The 18644-nt window shown below is 42.6% G+C and overlaps 1 protein-coding gene across 2 annotated transcripts in view; it reads left to right on the forward strand.

Annotated features, from left to right (window-relative positions):
- The first annotated feature begins 535 nt into the window (after positions 1-535).
- Positions 536-18644, forward strand: part of LOC106590169 (SWI/SNF-related matrix-associated actin-dependent regulator of chromatin subfamily D member 3) — a 55225-nt gene continuing 37116 nt past the window's right edge. The window contains exon 1 of one of the 2 annotated variants that reach the window (XM_014180849.3): positions 536-903. In XM_014180849.3, coding sequence (XP_014036324.1) covers positions 892-903 — 12 coding nt within the window. In that variant the 5' untranslated portion in view covers positions 536-891. The remainder of the gene's footprint in view (positions 904-18644) is intronic. The other variant, XM_045710638.2, reaches the window with a different exon arrangement.

The following is an 18644-nucleotide window of genomic DNA, read 5'->3' on the forward strand; positions in this document are numbered from 1 at the left end:
TATTATTCTGTATGTAAATTCGAGAGAGTCCATTAGTGTATGGTGTGTGTTAAATTGTGGATGTCCATCACTCATTTTGTATGATATATTATGAATTACCATTCGCATGATGTTGCAAATATACAGTATTTTATGTGTTTGCAAAATGTATGATACGGTTTTGCAAAAGTATATGTTAGGAATTCTAGCCAGGTGGCTAACGTTAGTTAGCTCTCTAATGTTAGCTAGGGTAGAAGTTAGGGTTAAGTTTAGGAGTTAGGTTAGCTAACACGTAAGTAGTTGAAAAGTTGCTGAAATTCTAAAGTTGTCCATGATGAGATTTGAGCTCGCAACCTTTAGGTTGGTAGACGTTCGCGTTAGCAATCATCCACCCCGACCAACCACCCTACTTTCGTTTTTTCTTAAGTAAGCATCTGTCTTATGTAACCATACGAAATGCAACATAGCATACATACTAAATGGAGTGTTTCAGATAAACGTACAGAATAATGCGAAATGGTATGAGACCAGGTTGCAACCCAACCATGGACCATATAGAAGACTATTCCCTAACGGTTTACATCCCTTGTGAAATATTGGTGGGCAGACAGTGTATTTCAACGGTAGAATGGGTAATTTGATGACACTCCCCTGCTAGTCCAATTTTTTATTGTATCCCGTCTCCAGCAGAGCCTGCGCCTGCGCTTCTTGAACCGAACTAAGAATCACCAGACCCGGCTCCATCCCCGAGACTGCGTCCCCTCTGTCTACAGTCGCCCATGTACCAGTCTACCTAATGAGGGAGTGATCGAGAGTCGCTACTGGAAGCCGCGAGCAAGTTCACGAGTGAACATCGGACAGATCTTTAGAAACATTACAGTTTGCCTTGAGTGCTCGGACTGGATCTGAGAAATGGAGAGAAAGGTAAGAGTTGTGCCCGCAGCACACGGTTTTTTATTGTCTTGACATTCGTTTTCTTTTATACTATGTGCTCAGTGCTTCACCTCTGCATAGTGAGGAAAAATTGTTTTCCACCATTATAGAGCTCCATTCTGCGCTCCCCAGCCCACGGAATCAGAAGGCGCATTGCCAGCCGGATTAGTGCGCACGGGAGTTTTTCGACTGGGTCTAGTTTGTGTATCTGAAAATCTTTTGAGGAATTGTTGAAGCTACCCTTTTGATTTCTTTGTTTATTCCTTGAAAATGCCATCTATGTGTTTTATTTAAACGCGAAGATTGACAATCCTACCGCATGTAAACTGTTTGCATCAGTGCATCACATACTTAATTATACAAGGCTATACAATAGTTGTAGCCTGCACCTCACCTCACCCCTCCCCTGAACCTACACCCCGCCCCGTTTTCAGCCGTTGCAGACACGGCTGGCTTGTTAACCTTGACTGGTCTAAGAAATAGACACTTAAGCAGCAATAAGGGAGATGCACACTGTATCGGACCAGAGAGTAGACGGACAGACAGCACTCACTCCCCTTCTCTGTTTGCCGCATGTAGAACAACAAAAGTGTGAAATGACTCTCACTCACTGCTCTCTTCTACCTATGCCCTATGGCTATAAAATAGGTTAGGCGAAATGGACATGGCCTTTATTTGTTGTGTTGTATGAATACAATTCCCACGTTACATCAAGTGTCCTTAAACCTATTTACATTGTAGCTACATAAATGGTACATTACAATTACAGTGTAAAATCAAGGTTGTAGGCTCCTTACTGCCATGTTTGTAGGTTGTGTAATTATACAATACACAAATATTACACTTTTTAATATGCATTTGATTTGTAAACAAACCAAAATGAGTTGTGTTTTCACATCCCCTCACTATGTAATTAGTGTTTTATATTAGAATATTCAGTTATCTCCATTTGCAAATGCTTGGGATTATGTATACCACAAACAGATGACAGTTCTAAGTAATACGTACTGTGTAACAATTGTTATTTCACTGTACCTAAACTGCCTATGTCGTTTTTGGGAACTTAATATAAAGTGGGACCACTACCAGTAAGTAATTGAACCCACTGCTCTGGGAATTATCCCAAGTTTATGATCCAGTTCTTTATGGTTGGTGGATATACAGTATTTCTCAGCTGTAGTGGTAGGCCAAAAAAAATCACTTTAGATTTTTGAAACAACATAAGCCAATATACTACAACACTATACTACAAACCTATATTTGCAGGTTGGCCTCCTTAATCCTGTTAGGATTGTGTTGGTTTAGTGATAGTGATGTGAGGGGGTGGTAGTTCGTTAGGCCTCTATGCAAGACTTTCCTTTGCCTGTGGCTCAGTGGTGTTTGCAGAGACAGGGACGTGTGGAATGCACTATAGTATTCTGGCCTCAGAATGGATGCAGTGAATCTTATGAAAAGGTTTGGAGTTGAGACTCAAACGCCTCTCTATTATTATTATTTATTGTCGATCTCCATTACTCTTCCTGGGGTCCAGAAAAATTAAGGGAGTTTATACAATTTTAAAAACATAAAAATACATTCATAGATTTCACAACACACTGTGTGCCCTCAGGCCCCTACTCCACCACTGCCACATATCTACAGTACAAAATCAATTTTGTACGTGTGTGTATAGTGCGTATGTTATCTTGTCTGTATGCATGTGTGTGTGCCTATGTCTGTGTTGCTTCACAGTCCCCGCTGTTCCATAAGGCATATTTTTATCTATTTTTTAGGTCTAATTTTACTGCTTGCAACAGTTACTTGATGTGGAATAGAGTTCCATGTAGTCATGGCTCTATCTAGTACTGTGCGCCTCCCATAGTCTGTTCTGGATTTGGGGACTGTGAAGAGACCTCTTGTGGCATGTCTTGTGGGGTATTGATGGGTGTCCGAGCTGTGTGCCAGTAGTTCAAACAGACAGCTCGGTGCATTCAACATGTCAATACCTCTCAAATAGTAGTGATGAAGTCAATCGCTCCTCCACTTTGAGCCAGGAGAGATTGACATGCATATTATTAATATTAGCTCTCTATGTACATCCTAGGGCCGGCCGTGCTGCCCTGTTCTAAGCCAATTGCAATTTTCCTAAGTCCCTTTTTGTGACACCTGACCACACGACTGAACAGTAGTCCAGGTGCGAGAAAACTAGGGCCGGTAGGACCTGCCTTGTTGATAGTGCTGTTAAGAAGGTAGAGAAGCGCTTTATTATGGACAGACTTCTCCCCATCTTAGCTACTGTTGTATCAATATGTTTTGACCATGGCAGTTTATGATCCAGGGTTACGCCAAGCAGTTTAGTCACCTCAACGTGCTCAATTTCCACATTATTTCATATAAGATTTAGTTGAGGTTTAGGGTTTTTCCAGCAGCAGACTATGATCGATAATGTCAAAAGCCGCACTGAAGTCTAACAAAACAGTCCGCAGAATCTTTTTATCATCAATGTCTCTCAGCCAACCATCAGTCATTTGTGTAAGTGCTGTGCTTGTTGAATGGCCTTCTCTATAAGCATGCTGAATGTTTGCTGTCAATGTGTTTACTGTAAAATAAAATTATATCTGCTCAAACACAATTTTTTCCAAAAGTTTACTTAGGGTTGGTAACAGGCTGATTGGCAGGCTATTTGAGCCAGTAAAGGGGGCTTTACTATTCTTAGGAATCGGAACGACATTTGCTTCCCTCCAAGCCTGAGGGCAAACACTTTCTAGTGGGCTTAAATAGAAAATATGGCAAATAGGAGTGGCAATATCGTCCGCTATTATCCTCAGTAATTTTCCATCCAAGTTGTCACTTTACGGAATTCAAAATTACAATGCTTGTCTTTCATAATTTGGTCAGATATACAGTGGCTTGCGAAAGTATTCACCCCCCTTGGCATTTTTCCTATTTTGTTGCCTTAAAACCTGGAAATAAAATAGATTTTTGGGGGGTTTGTATAATTTGATTTACACAACATGCCTACCACTTTGAAGATGCAAAATATTTTTTTTATTGTGAAACAAACAAGAAATAAGACAAAAAAACAGAACTTGAGCGTGCATAACTATTCACCCCCCCCCCCCCCCCCCCCCCAGTCATTACTTTGTAGAGCCACCTTTTGCAGCAATTACAGCTGCAAGTCTCTTGGAGAATGTCTCTATAAGCTTGGCACATCTAGCCACTGGAATTTTTTCCCATTCTTCAAGGCAAAACTGCTCCAGCTCCTTCAAGTTGGATGGGTTCCGCTGGTGTACAGCCATCTTTAAGTCATTCCACAGATTCTCAGTTAGATTGAGGTCTGGGCTTTGACTAGGCCATTCCAAGACATTTAGATGTTTCTCCTTAAACCACTCGAGTGTTGCTTTAGCAGTATGCTTAGGGTCATTGTCCTGCTGGAAGGTGAACCTCTGTCCCAGTCTCAAATCTCTGGAAGACTGAAACAGGTTTCCCTCAAGAATTTCCCTGTATTTAGCTCCATCCATCATTCCTTCAATTCTGACCAGTTTCCCAGTCCCTGCCGATGAAACACATCCCCACAGCAATGCTTCATTGTGAGGATGGTGTTCTCGGGGTGATGAGAGGTGTTGGGTTTGCGCCAGACATAGCGTTTTCCTTGATGGTCAGAAAGCTGCATTTTAGTCTCATCTGACCAGAGTACCTTCTTCCATATGTTTGGGAAGTCTCCCACATGTCTTTTGGCGAACACCAAATGTGTTTGCTTATTTTTTTTCTTTAAGCAATGGCTTTTTTCTGGCCACTCTTCCGTAAAGCCCAGCTCTGTGGAGTGTACAGCTTAAAGTGGTCTTGTGGACAGATCTCCGCTGTGGAGCTTTGCAGCTCCTTCAGGGTTATCTTTGGTCTCATTGTTGATTAATGCCCTCCTTGCCTGGTCCGTGAGTTTTGGTGGGCGGCCCTCTCTTGGCAGGTTTGTTATGTATGGTGCCATATTCTTTCAATTTTTTCATAATAGATTTAATGGTGCTCCGTGGGATGTTCAAAGTTTCGGATATTTTTTTATAACCCATCCCTGATCTGTACTTCTCCACAACTTTGTCCCTAACCTGTTTGAGGAGCTCCTTGGTCTTCATAGTGCCGCTTGCTTGGTGGTGGCCCTTGCTTAGTGGTGTTGCAGACTCTGGGGCCTTTCAGAACAGGTGTATGTATACTGACATCATGTGACACTTAGATTGCACACAGGTGGACTTTATTTATCTAATTATGTGACTTCTGAAGGTAATTGGTTGCACCAGAATTTATTTAGGAGCTTTATAGCAAAGGGGGTGAATACATATGCACGCACCACTTTTCAAAAAAAAAGAATTTGGCATTTTTTTTAAACAAGTTATTTTTTTCATTTCACTTCACCAATTTGGACTATTTTCTGTATGTCCGTTACATGAAATCCAAATAAAAATCCATTTCAATTACAGGTTGTAATGCAACAAAATAGGAAAAACGCCAAGGGGGATGAATACTTTTGCAAGGCACTGTACTTGAATGTGTAGTGTCAGCGTTTGTTGCTGGCATGTCATGCCTAAGTTTACTTATCTTGCCAATTACAAAATAATGAAAACAGTTGGCAATATCAGTTGGATTTGTGCCGAATGAGCCATCTGATTCAATGAACGATGGAGCTGAGTTTGCCATTTCCCCCAAAATGTCATTTAAGGTGCTCCAAAGCTTTTTACTATTATTCTTTATGTAATTTATCTTTGTTTCATAGTGTAGTTTCTTGTTCTTTTTATTCAATTTAGTCACATCATTTCTCAATTTACAGTACGTTTGCTAATCAGTTGTGCAGCCAGACTTATTTCCCATTCCTTTTGCTTCATCCCTCTCAACCATACAATATTTCAATTCTTCATCAATCCACAAAGATTTAACAACTTTTACAGTCATTTTCTTAATAGGTGCATGCTTATTAGTAACTGGAATGAACAATTTCACAAATTTGTCAAGTGCAATGTCTGTTTGCTCCTCATTACACACCACGGACCAACAAATATTCTTTACATCAACAACATAGGAATCACTACAAAACTTATTGTACGACCTCCTTATACACTATATTAGGCCCAGCCTTTGGAACTTTGGTTTTCCTAGATATTGCTACTATATTGTGATCACAACATCTGATGGATCTGGATACTGATTTCAAGCTGATTTCTGCTGCATTAGTAAAGATGTGATCAGTACATGTTGATGATTTCATTCCTGTGCTGTTTGTAACTACCCTGGTAGGTTGACTGATAACCTGAATCAGGTTGCAGGCACTGGTTACAGTTTGAAGCTTTTTCTTGAGTGGGCAGCTTGATGACAGCCAGTCAATATTTAAATCACCCAGAAAATATACCTCTCTGTTGATATCACATACATTATCAAGCATTTCACACGTTATCCAGATGTTAGCACTAGGTGATCTATAGCAACTTCCCACCAGAATGGGCTTTAGGTGAGGCAGATGAACCTGTAGCCATATTACTTTCACAGTATTTAACATGCGATCCTCTCTAATATTTACAGGAATGTGGTTCTGAATATAATCAGTAACACTTCCGCATTTGGCATTATTTTCTGTAAATGTTATAACCTTGTATTGCTACCACTGTATCATCAACTGTATTATCTAAGTGAGTTTCAGAGATAATCAGAATATGAATGTCATCTGTTACTAGCAAATTATTAATTTCATGAACCTTGTTTCTTAAGCTACCTTTGTTAACATGGGCTATTTTGAGCACTTTTCTTTTGGGAGGCTTACTTGTTTTTATTGCTTTACTGGGAAGCTTAGCAGAAGTAGATATGCTCGTGTTATTTATGTTAGTGCAGGGTGAGCTGCACACAGTGGACTTCCTCCTAGAGCACACTGGCTCAGTGCAAACAGTATAAAACTGGTTCATAGGCACATGATTACTGCATACAATAGCTGTAGGATCAGCAGAGGTATTCAGGGCAGTAAGAGGGACATAAATCAAGTTACTTACATTGTGTCTACCAACACCCCTGGTGTAATGTACATTTGCTGAAGCATTATGACAACTCTGTGTCACAATGGTATGTGTGTGTGTGTGTGTGTGTGTGTGTGTGTGTGTGTGTGTGTGTGTGTGTGTGTGTGTGTGTGTATATAGATAGATAGGGGTCTTTGATTATCGGTGCAATATGTTGGGATTATTTTAAAACTCAAACACTAATGCCTCTATACTAATCAAGTAATGGTGGTACTCATTGTGAGGATAGTGCTAGGAGTAGCTACAGGTAACTGCCCAAATAATGGAAACACTTGACTAAATGAGGGATACAAAGTATATTGAAAGCAGGTGCGTCCACACAGTTGTGGTTCCTGAGTTAATTCAGGAATTAACATCCCATCATGCCATTACTTTTTCCCATTATTTTGGCTAACATGGCTATGCCCTCATAAGATTACAATGCCCCCCCGTCCACAGGGCTCGAGTAGTCACTGAATGGTTTGATGAGCATGAAAACGATGTAAACCATATGCCATGGCCGTGTCAGTCACCAAATCTCAACCCAATTGAAAGTTTATGGGAGACTCTGGAGCGGCATCTGAGGCAGCGGTTTCCACCACCATCAACAAAACACCAAATGATGGAATTTCTTGTGGAAGAATGGTGTCGCATCCCTCCAATAGTGTTCCAGACACTTGTAGAATCTACGCCAAGCTGCGTTGAAGCTGTTCTAGCTCGTGGTGGCCCAACGCCCTATTAAGAAGTTTTATGTTGGTGTTTCCTTTATTTTGGCGGTTACCTGTATTTGTGTGATATAAGGCACTTTCACTTGGTCTTCCAGCAAAACACTGTGGACTAGATTTGTTGTGCGAATGTAGGCTAGTGGTGGCATTTGACTTGATCATCATTTGTCCTCTTTTGCTACAAATCATGTCAGTTAGAGAGTGATTCATTTTACAGCATTATAATTCAATATCCAAACTCGTTATGTATTATTACAAGCAACTGCGGTGGTTGTACTGAAGTTTTCCATCCAATACATTTTGGTGATATACAGTACCAGTCAAAAGTTTGGACACACCTACTCATTCAAGGGTTTTCTTTATTTTTGCTATTTTCTACATTGTCGAATAATAGTGAAGACATCAACACTATGAAATAACACATGGAATCATGTAGTGACTAAAAAAGTGTTAAACAAATCAAAATATATTTTATATTTGAGATTCTTCAAAGTAGCCACCCTTTGCCTTGATGACAGCTTTGCACGCTCTTGGCATTCTCTCAACCAGTTTCATGAGGTAGTCATCTAGAATGCATTTCAATTAACAGGTGTGCCTTTTTAAAAGTGAATTTGTGGAATTTCTTTCCTTCTTAATGCGTTTGAGCCTAATCAGTTGTGTTGTGACAATGTAGGGTTGGTATACAGAAGATGGCTGAACAATTAATCCACCTGGACTATTTACATTGACCCCCCCTACATTGATCCCCCCTACAAACAGCTACTCGCTGTTTATCTATGCATAGTCACTTTACAAATTACTTTGACTAACCTGTAGCCCCGCATATTGACTCAGTACCGGTACCCTGTGTATATAGCCTCATTATTGTTATGTACATTTATTGTGTTACTTTTTGATTACATTTTTTTGACTTTAGTTTATTTAGTAAATATTTTATTAACTCCATTTCTTGAACTGCATTGTTGGTTAAGGGCTTGTAAGTAAGCATTTCACGGTAAGGTCTACACCTGTTGTATTCGGCGCATGTGACACAAAAAATGTGATTTGATTTGATTTAATAGCCCTATTTGGTAAAAGACCAAGTCATTATTATGGCAAGAACAGCTCAAATAAGCAGAGAGAAACGACAGTCCATCATTACTTTAAGACATGAAGGTCAGTCAATGCGGAAAATTTTAAGAACTTTTCTTCAAGTGCAGTTACAAAAACCCTCAGAAATTGCAGCCCAAATAAATGCTTCACAGATTTCAAGTAACAGACATATCTCAACATCAACTCCCCAGAGGAGACTGTGTGAATCAGGCCTTCATGGTTGAATTTCTGCAAAGAAACCACTACTAAAGGACACCAATAATAAGAAGAGACTTGCTTGGGCCAAGAAACACAAGCAATGGACATTAGATCGGTGGAAATCTGTCCTTTGGTCTGATTTGAGATTTTTGGTTTCAACCGCCGTGTCTTTGGGAGACGCAGAGTTTATGAACGGATGATCTCTGCATTTGTGGTTCCCACCATGAAGCATGGAGGAGGAGGTGTGATGGTGTCGGGATGCTTTGCTGGTGACACTATCTGTGATTTATTTAGAATTCAAGGCACACTTAACCAACATGGCTACCACAGAATTCTGCAGCGGTAAGCCATCCCATCTGGTTTGCGCTTAGTGGGACTATAATTTGTTTTTCAACAGAACAATCACCCAACCCACCTCCAGGCTGTGTAAGGGCTATTTGACCAAGAAGGAGAGTGATGGAGTGCAGCATCAGATGACCTGTCCTCCACAATCACCCGACCTCAACCCAATTGAGATGGTTTGAGATGAGTTGGACTGCAGAAAAGAAGGAAAAGCAGCAAACAAGTGCTCAGCATATGTGGGAACTCCTTCAAGATTGTTGGAAAAACATTCCAGGTGAAGCTGGTTGAGAGAATGCCAAAAGTGTGCAAAGCTGTCATCAAGACAAAGGGTGGCTACTTTGAAGTATCTCAAATATAAAATATATTTTGATTTGTTTAACACTTTTTTTGGCTACTACATGATTCCATATGTGTTATTTCATAGTTTTGATGTCCTCACCGTTATTCTACAATGTAGAAAATAGTAAAAAATATAGTAAAACCCTTGAATGAGTAGGTGTGTCCAAACTTTTGACTGGTACTGTATATACACGGCATTTCATTCTCCCTTGTGCTTAGATTCCATCCAGACAAAGAAAAACAATGGATTTCCATGCTATAACCCTGTTGGAATGTGTGGCTTCTGCACTGTCCCACGTGCAGTGTTAGCATTTCACCTTGCAATGTGGGGCGTTACTGTGGCTCTGCCGAAACATTTTCATTGGAAAACGGGTTGCAACTGCTTATGTATCTTACAAGTGTTAGGGGGAAACCTTGCCTCAAGGCAGTAACAACGCACTAACTTCGCAACGATGGCGTAAGCTTGGTTTCAGTGTTGTTGTCTATGTACATAAGAGGTGTGGCACATGTCACTTTAGAGGGGTGAGGCTTGACCCTTAGCCCTGAAGGTCAGCATCAGCCATTGGTACAGACCAGTGATCAGATCTTTTTTTCATCTATCGAGTGGTTAAGGCCAGGGCTGTGAGTAAGGTAAACTGATCCTAGATCTGTAGTTAGGGTCAGCCTCTACCTCAAGCCCTGAGAGGGAGTCAGATGGTCTACCCTGCTGCATTCAAGTCTGCAGGGAAAGAAAAAGTACCATTTAAAAAAATCTGCCCTTTTTTCACAAGAGACACTTAAAGGATGGCTGAACAGTAATAGAACCCCTCTACATCTACCTCTCTCCTTTCTTCCCCCTCGCCCTTCTTCCTTCCCTCTCTCTCCATCCCTCTTTGTTCGCTTGAATCTAGCATACCAGTAGATAGATGACCCATCACCCCAACAAGGGAGAGATGTAGGATGAACATTTTGATCGAGGGCCCATAGTTTTCTTTTTGCTCATGAGGCATGATTTGGCTTCACAGCAGAACTTCTTGAGAGCGTGGCTTATACTGTACCTGAATGTAAGTACGGTATTGGTCATATCATGACCCACTTTCTGTCATTGTGTTCAAGGCATTTCAAATTCTGCAATGTCTTTGAAGTCTTTGAAACTATGCCCTCATATGCCCTAAGTTAAAACTTTGACAAATTTGTACTGCTCTTCCCAAATATTAGCTCTTCCCAAATATAACCCTACTCAATGGTCCTTGGGTTTTGTGTTTAAGATTACTTGGAGATCTGGACAATGAGCACTTCCTTATTTGGCTGGCAAGGAATGCCCTGGCCGTATGAAAGAAGTGCCAAGCTTTTGTTACCCAGGAAACGAACCACAGTATTGGTTTGGTAGACTTGGGCTCGATAGGAAACGCTAAACTCGCTGAAGGTTTGAAAGTACAGAAAGGACATGCTAGAGTAGTGTGTGAGTCGTGCAATACAGTAGGGAGACTGTAGCTTGCTCCTATGCTGTATGTGGCATTACAACAGACAATAGAGTTGGCAAACAGCACTTCCAGGGGACGTGGCTGAGGAGACTGTGGCTTGGAAGGCTGTGACTGTGGTACAGGGCTGTGGTCAAAGAAGACAGGGCTGGACATACAGTTAAATGTATGTATTTAGTTGTAGTCTAGTTTCAGTAGACTGACTATACACCAGCAACACCGGTCACAAAAAAAAAGAGAGATGCAATTTCGACTTTTAGTTCAAAATTACTATATTTATCTAACCTAATTACAGATGGCAAAGACCCAGCTTTGCCAGAATATTACATATATGTGTTCTTAATCACTACTATCCTACCATAAGTGTTTGTTTAGAAATGTTGAACTGGATGTTTTAACGTACTTCTGTCTTTAAATGCTAGCAGGCCGTGCTGTGTAATGAAGGCACATGGAGCAGTGGTGTGACGCAGGAAAGGCTCGGGTGACTGTGTGTCTGAGACAGCCTGTCTGGGTTCACCAAGGCTGACCCATTTAAATGCAAACACTCAATACTGCACCGGCACCATGCCCCCAAGAGCCATGCATCCATAAAGAGTGTGCACCCAGACAGCGTGCAGTGCAGCCAAGTTGCAAATGAAAACCATCCAAATATGGCCAGCAGCAGCTGTATGGATTGATGTTGGAGGTAGGGGGGATTTTGTCATTTGGTTTGGTGGGTTTTATCACTTTTCTATGGCCTACCTGCACAGACGGAAGCAGTTTCAGTGCATTACTTTTTTGATGTAATTTTCCATACTGTCAGACTCAGACAGTGCATGTTGAACAACACACTAGGTTTTATACTGAACAAAAATATAAACGCAACATGCAACAATTTCAATGATTTTACTGAGTTACAGTTCATAAGGAAATCAGTCAATTGAAATAAATTAATTAGGCCCTAATCTATAGATTTCACATGACTGGGCAGGGGCGCAGCCAATCAGAATGAGTTTTTCCCCACAAAGGGCTTTATTACAGATAGAAATACTCCTCAGTTTCATCAGCTGTCCGGGTGGCTGGTCTCAGACGATCCTGCAGGTGAAGAAGCCAGATGTGGAAGTCCTGGGCTGGTGTGGTTACACGTGGTTTGCGGTTGTGAGGCCGGTTGGACGTACTGCCAAATTCTCTAAAACGACGTTGGAGTTGAGTCGGCTTATGGTAGAGAAATGAACATTCAATTCTCTGGCAACAGCTCTGGTGGACATTCCTGCAGTCAGCATGCCAATTGCACGCTCCCTCAACCTTAGACATCTGTGGCATTGTGTTATCTTGGCTAAGGGTAAATGTTCACTAACAGGGATGTAAACAAATTTGTGCACACAGCTTGAAAGAAATGTTTCATGAAATGTTTCATGAGCTGAAATATTTATTTCAGCTCATGAAACATGGGACCAACACATTACATGTTGCATTTATTTTTTGCTCAGTATACAACATTTAATGAGCATCATTAGGTCTCAAGCGCATGCAGCATTAGATCTGGATTGGAGAACCACTGCCAGTCCTGTCTGCGCCTTTGTTTCCAGTTCACTTCACCCACTTCCCCCCCAATGTCCCATTTTGGCATGGTGAATTATCCCAGATACTTTAATCATAGAATCAATCAGTTGCTTTGGTATAACTTCCACTGCTGTTGTTTCTCTTGAGACTCCCTATCTTGGACTGGGAACAGTCTGATGAAAGTCCTCCTTATGCACATGGCCTGCGTCCAAATGGCACACTATTCCCTACATGGCGCACTACTTTTGACCACACCCTATGGGAATAGGGTTCTATATGGGACACAGCCCTGGCCTCATTCTGTTTGCCCTCTCTTCCATCCTGCCTGGGCAGAGTGGTGCTGAAGGATCTGGGCTAGATAGCTGTATGCAAACTAGGTTACAGTAGAGGGGGAGGAGAGGCTTTCTGTACCAAGAGGAGAGGGTTGCCAGTGCGTACTCGGAATATCCTGTCCCAATGCTATTTTTCTTAGATGAGACGCCTGGCTGGTTCATGTACATTCATGATGGCTGACTCTCTGTGATTCTGCGTTTCACTGTGGATTAGTGTAGTGTATTGGGTGACCCAGCAGCACAGCACAGCACAGGGCGGCTCTGAGGTCCTGTAGGGGAGGGGTGGGAGGCCCGGTTACTGGATTTCTGAACTGTAGCCTTAGTAACCACAGTAGCTATGTTTCCTGCTATAGCTGCTGTGTCTCTCCGCTATGGGACTTACTGTTGACACAAAGCTTGTCAGAAAACGGCCCATTTTATTTGGCCTAATACTGCCAGATACAGTATGTGTTTTTGCTCAACACCCAACTCAAGTTTTGGTATGTTAAGGCTTGTACTAGTCTACATTGGCACTAAACTAGCATCTACTGTAACAGTTAAAGTAAATCGACTACAATATTTCCACCATGTCCCAGTTTCTCATTGGCTGCAGGTTGAGTTGCTACCTGTAATGGAAAAGGTAGGACAAGTGGTTGCTATGGCGACAGCAAACAGGAAATGCCCTCGGGTAGTGTCCAGAAGCCTTCCTGCAGTGTGTCGATTGTTGTCGCCCGCCTAAGGCTGCAGTGCAGGGAAACTCCGCTCATTGTGAGGCTCTGGACGGAGTCTCCATCCACTCTCACAATGCTCCCTTTCAGTACGAGGGGAGCGGTGAGGGGGGCTTCTGCCAAGCAGCTCAACCGTAAATGCTCCCTGGATAGAGATGCTTTGTCCCAAACAACTCCTGCTGCAACCCAAGGTCTCATTCTAAACTAGTCCCAACTCTGTAATAGCCCAGGTCAGGTGCTGAAACCACTCCTGGAATGATGATTAGCTGGACATTTTATACTGGTATCAATTAATAATATCAGTCGTCCACCTGTTAAGAGTATTAGTCCTATGCTTATTCTGCATCGAATTATGCTTAATCTGCATTTATGGCATCAAGCTTTTTCCTAAAGGATTTCGATAATACACTGCTCAAAACAATAAAGGGAACACTTAAACAACACAATGTAACTCCAAGTCAATCACACTTCTGTGAAATCAAACTGTCCACTTAGGAAGCAACACTGATTGACAATACATTTCACATGCTGTTGTGCAAATGGAATAGACAACAGGTGGAAATTATAGGCAATTAGCAAGACACCCCCAATAAAGGAGTGGTTCTGCAGGTGGGGACCACAGACCACTTCTCAGTTCCTATGCTTCCTGGCTGATGTTTTGGTCACTTTTGAATGCTGGCAGTGCTTTCACTCTAGTGGTAGCATGAGACGGAGTCTACAACCCACACAAGTGGCTCAGGTAGTGCAGCTCAACCAGGATGGCACATCAATGCGAGCTGTGGCAAGAAGGTTTGCTGTGTCTGTCAGCGTAGTGTCCAGAGCATGGAGGCGCTACCAGTAGACAGGCCAGTACATCAGGAGACGTGGAGGAGGCCGTAGGAGGGCAACAACCCAGCAGCAGGACCGCTACCTCCGCCTTTGTGCAAGGAGGAGCAGGAGAAGCACTGCCAGAGCCCTGCAAAATGACCTCCAGCAGGCCACAAATGTGCATGTGTCTGCTCAAACGGTCAGAAACAGACTCCATGAGGGTGGTATGAGGGCCCGACGTCCACAGGTGGGGGTTGTGCTTACAGCCCAACACCGTGCAGGACGTTTGGCATTTGCCAGAGAACACCAAGATTGGCAAATTCGCCACTGGCGCCCTGTGCTCTTCACAGATGAAAGCAGGTTCACACTGAGCACGTGACAGACGTGACAGAGTCTGGAGACGCCGTGGAGAACGTTCTGCTGCTTGCAACATCCTCCAGAATGACCGGTTTGGCGGTGGGTCAGTCATGGTGTGGGGTGGCATTTCTTTGGGGGGGCCGCACAGCCCTCCATGTGCTCGCCAGAGGTAGCCTGACTGCCATTAGGTACCGAGATGAGATCCTCAGACCCTTGTGAGACCATATGCTGGTGCGGTTGGCCCTGGGTTCCTCCTAATGCAAGACAATGCTAGACCTCATGTGGCTGGAGTGTGTCAGCAGTTCCTGCAAGAGGAAGGCATTGATGCTATGGACTGGCCCGCCCGTTCCCCAGACCTGAATCCAATTGAGCACATCTGGGACATCATGTCTCGCTCCATCCACCAACGCCACGTTGCACCACAGACTGTCCAGGAGTTGGCGGATGCTTTAGTCCAGGTCTGGGAGGAGATCCCTCAGGAGACCATCCGCCACCTCATCAGGAGCATGCCCAGGCATTGTAGGGAGGTCATACAGGCACGTGGAGGCCACACACACTACTGAGCCTCATTTTGACTTGTTTTAAGGACATTACATCAAAGTTGGATCAGCCTGTAGTGTGGTTTTCCACTTTAATTTTGAGTGCGACGCCAAATCCAGACCTCCATGGGTTGATAAATTGGATTTCCATCGATTATTTTTGTGTGATTTTGTTGTCAACACATTCAACTATGTAAAGAAAAAAGTATTTAATACGATTATTTCTTTCATTCAGATCTAGGATGTGTTGTTTAAGTGTTCCCTTTATTTTTTTGAGCAGTATATATACTGTATTCTATTACTATCCTATTGCTAACCTATGACTACTTCATGCTAATATACTGAACAAAAATATAAAGGCAACATGTGCTGGTCCCATGTTTCATGAACTGAAATATGCACCAAAATGTTATTGATGTGTTTATGTCTGTAATAAATCCCTTTTTGTGGAGAAAAACTCATTCTGATTGGCTGGGCCTGGCTCCCCACATGACTGCGACCCTGCCCAGTCATGTGAAATCCATAAATTAGGGCCTAATGAATTTATTTCAATTGACTGATTTCCTTACATGAACTGTAACTCAGTAAAATCATTTAAATTGTTTCATGTTGCATTTATATTTTTGTTCAGTATATATAATATCCTGTTACTATGCAAGTGTTTTCTGTGTAGCTTGAATTCCTGTCTCTACCAGTCTGACTATTTCAAATTTGTGCCTCGGAGAAATCTTTCCTGGAATTTTTTCCCCTCCTTTATCCTGAGTCCTTAGTAAAGGTGCAGCTCCTTGTGCTTTTGTAGTCGTTCCTTTGATGGTGGGGCCCAAAGGCCTATAGAGAGCTGCTGTCCTGGAGCTCAGCCCCTCAGCCAGCTTTAGCAGGGGTTTGTTTGCAACTCTCACACTGAAGAAAGAAAGAGAATGGGCCCGACAGGAGGGAATCCCGTCTTTATTGCGTTCCCCCTCACGCACCCCAACTGTGACAATAACGTGGAGGAGTTTGTGTGTAGTGTGTACTCTTAACGTGTGTGTGTGTGTGTGTGTGTGTGTGTGTGTGTGTGTGTGTGTGTGTGTGTGTGTGTGTGTGTGTGTGTGTGTGTGTGTGTGTGTGTGTATATATGTGTGTATATATGTGTGTATATATACATGTGTGTGTGTGTATATATGTGTGTATATATGTGTGTATATATATATATATATATATATATATATATATAAGGCAACATATGCTTATACCATATATATATATATATGGTATAAGCATGTGAAGGGGGCACCATACTGTAAAACGAAACCGCGTCAGCACTTTCTGGAATACCTATTATGTTCCCCCTATCCCCCCCTCGCTCTCTCTGAGTCCTTTCTCTCTTTCATTCGTTCGCTCATTCTCCTTTCTCTCTCTCTTCTCATTCCTGCGTCTCTCTAATGAATACTTGGAGAATGTAGACAAAGCGGTTGTATTGAGAGACTGGCTGTGGCCAGACTGTGTATGGATTTTCCCTTTTCTTTGCGAAGTCTATTGTTACACTGCTGCACCACCACTTTTAGCAGCGCTGTCAAATAAAACAACTCGGTATCCAGTGATTTGTTGTTGGCGTCTCGGGAATCGCGTTGGTTTATGGTTAACATACTGGAAGGCATGATTACTTTTGTAGTTGTGAATCGGTTATGATTGTTATAAAACAATGTCATTCTAGCCCATTACATTTGAATTATTTATCCAAGTTTTTATTGAATTTATTGAATTAGCCACCAAATATAGCCTGTTGCATATGTTCTATGTTTAGGTTGGGATTTTTACAATGTCATTGATGACCACTGACTTCAATTAACCTCGAGTGGAAATTTAGCAGTAGAACTAATGACGATGCTTTGATGAAACTGTACTGCAGTATGCTGAACATACACTGCTGTGTGCTCAGTGTCTCTCCCTAGTGGTCACACGAGAATAGTGTATGTCTGCCCATTCAGGCACTGTAGGAATGAATGAATCAAGGGGCGATCTGTGATTCAATTTAAATGAATTTAAAAGTAATACAAAATGTATATCCCCTTTAAATGGCAAAAAGGAGAGTGTGGAAATAAATGATTCATAACTGGGTGTAGTATATTTCCACATATTCCTATAGCACACTGCATCACACAGACAGTGAGGGAGGGGTCCTTTTCATTCAAGCAGACTCATTATAGTCCCCTCCTAGACAGGGGTGTCTGCTCATATAGCAGCAGTATGTGCCCCCTCTACTGGCCATTATAGTACCACTACTGCTCCCAGCAAGCGATTACCCCCTGTTAGCCCCCCTCTCCCCTGTGCTACAGAATGGGTCATGGCCGTTTGGTGAAACTGGTTGGCCCATTGGTGAGGGAGACTGCAGGGGTCCAGCAAGGGGTACTTCTGCGCACAAGCCTTCCGTGCCCCTTTCTAAACGGTTGGATCCCTTTGTTATCTTTTGACGCCCACGTGCCATTTGCTGGAGAAACAAGGACAACGTTTATCTCTGACTCTGCTTGTTTTAAGGTCATTTGTTTGGTGCTTGCTTGACTGTACACCAGAGCAGATGTATGTTATATAATATATCATTTTAGATGATTTTTTTATTTATTATTCTATGCATAAAAGAGACGCACAGTTTAACTAACATAATCATTCACTACATCTTTTATGGGGCTGATGGATGGAGTCAACCATTAAACCCCAAGATCTATGGGGCTTTGCAGCACAGCTACTGTAGAGCACAACGTCGGGAGGCATTTCACACATCTCAACAGTAGGTGTCGCCACCAATAAGGGAAAGCCCGAAGGGCACAATTAAAACAGGGAGGAGGAGGACCGTGCACGCTGCTCAATAGATGGGTTGCAATTGGACTCAAACACCAGTCAATAACTGTGGAATTATAATTTGCCATCATTAGCTGACCTATCCTAGGATTCTGTACGCTTTTATTTGGAACACGGTTGTCTGCTGCTGACAGTGTTTCTGACATAATGACCATGCAGACGTCTTTCTCAGTTTCTTCCTGCTAGTTAAATGATGAATGGTGCTGGGTGCCACTGCTCCCTCCAATAGCGGTCAGAGCCACTCTAGGAAGGTCACAGGTGGAGACCTCTGACCTAGGCGTTTTACAGGCCCACATACCAGCTGGCCCTTTACGACAACAACTGAACCGCACTGCTGTCACTTGTTGAGGACCGGCTCCCTCACTTGCCAGACCGCTGAAGTCCGAGCTCCGAGTACGGAGTGAAGTGGGAACTAGATGCCCCTTAATACAGACAGTGCTCCCCTCCCCCAG

This window comes from Salmo salar, chromosome 29 (assembly GCF_965601325.2).
Source record: "Salmo salar chromosome 29, fSalSal1, whole genome shotgun sequence".
In the NCBI taxonomy this organism is placed as follows: Eukaryota; Metazoa; Chordata; class Actinopteri; order Salmoniformes; family Salmonidae; genus Salmo; species Salmo salar.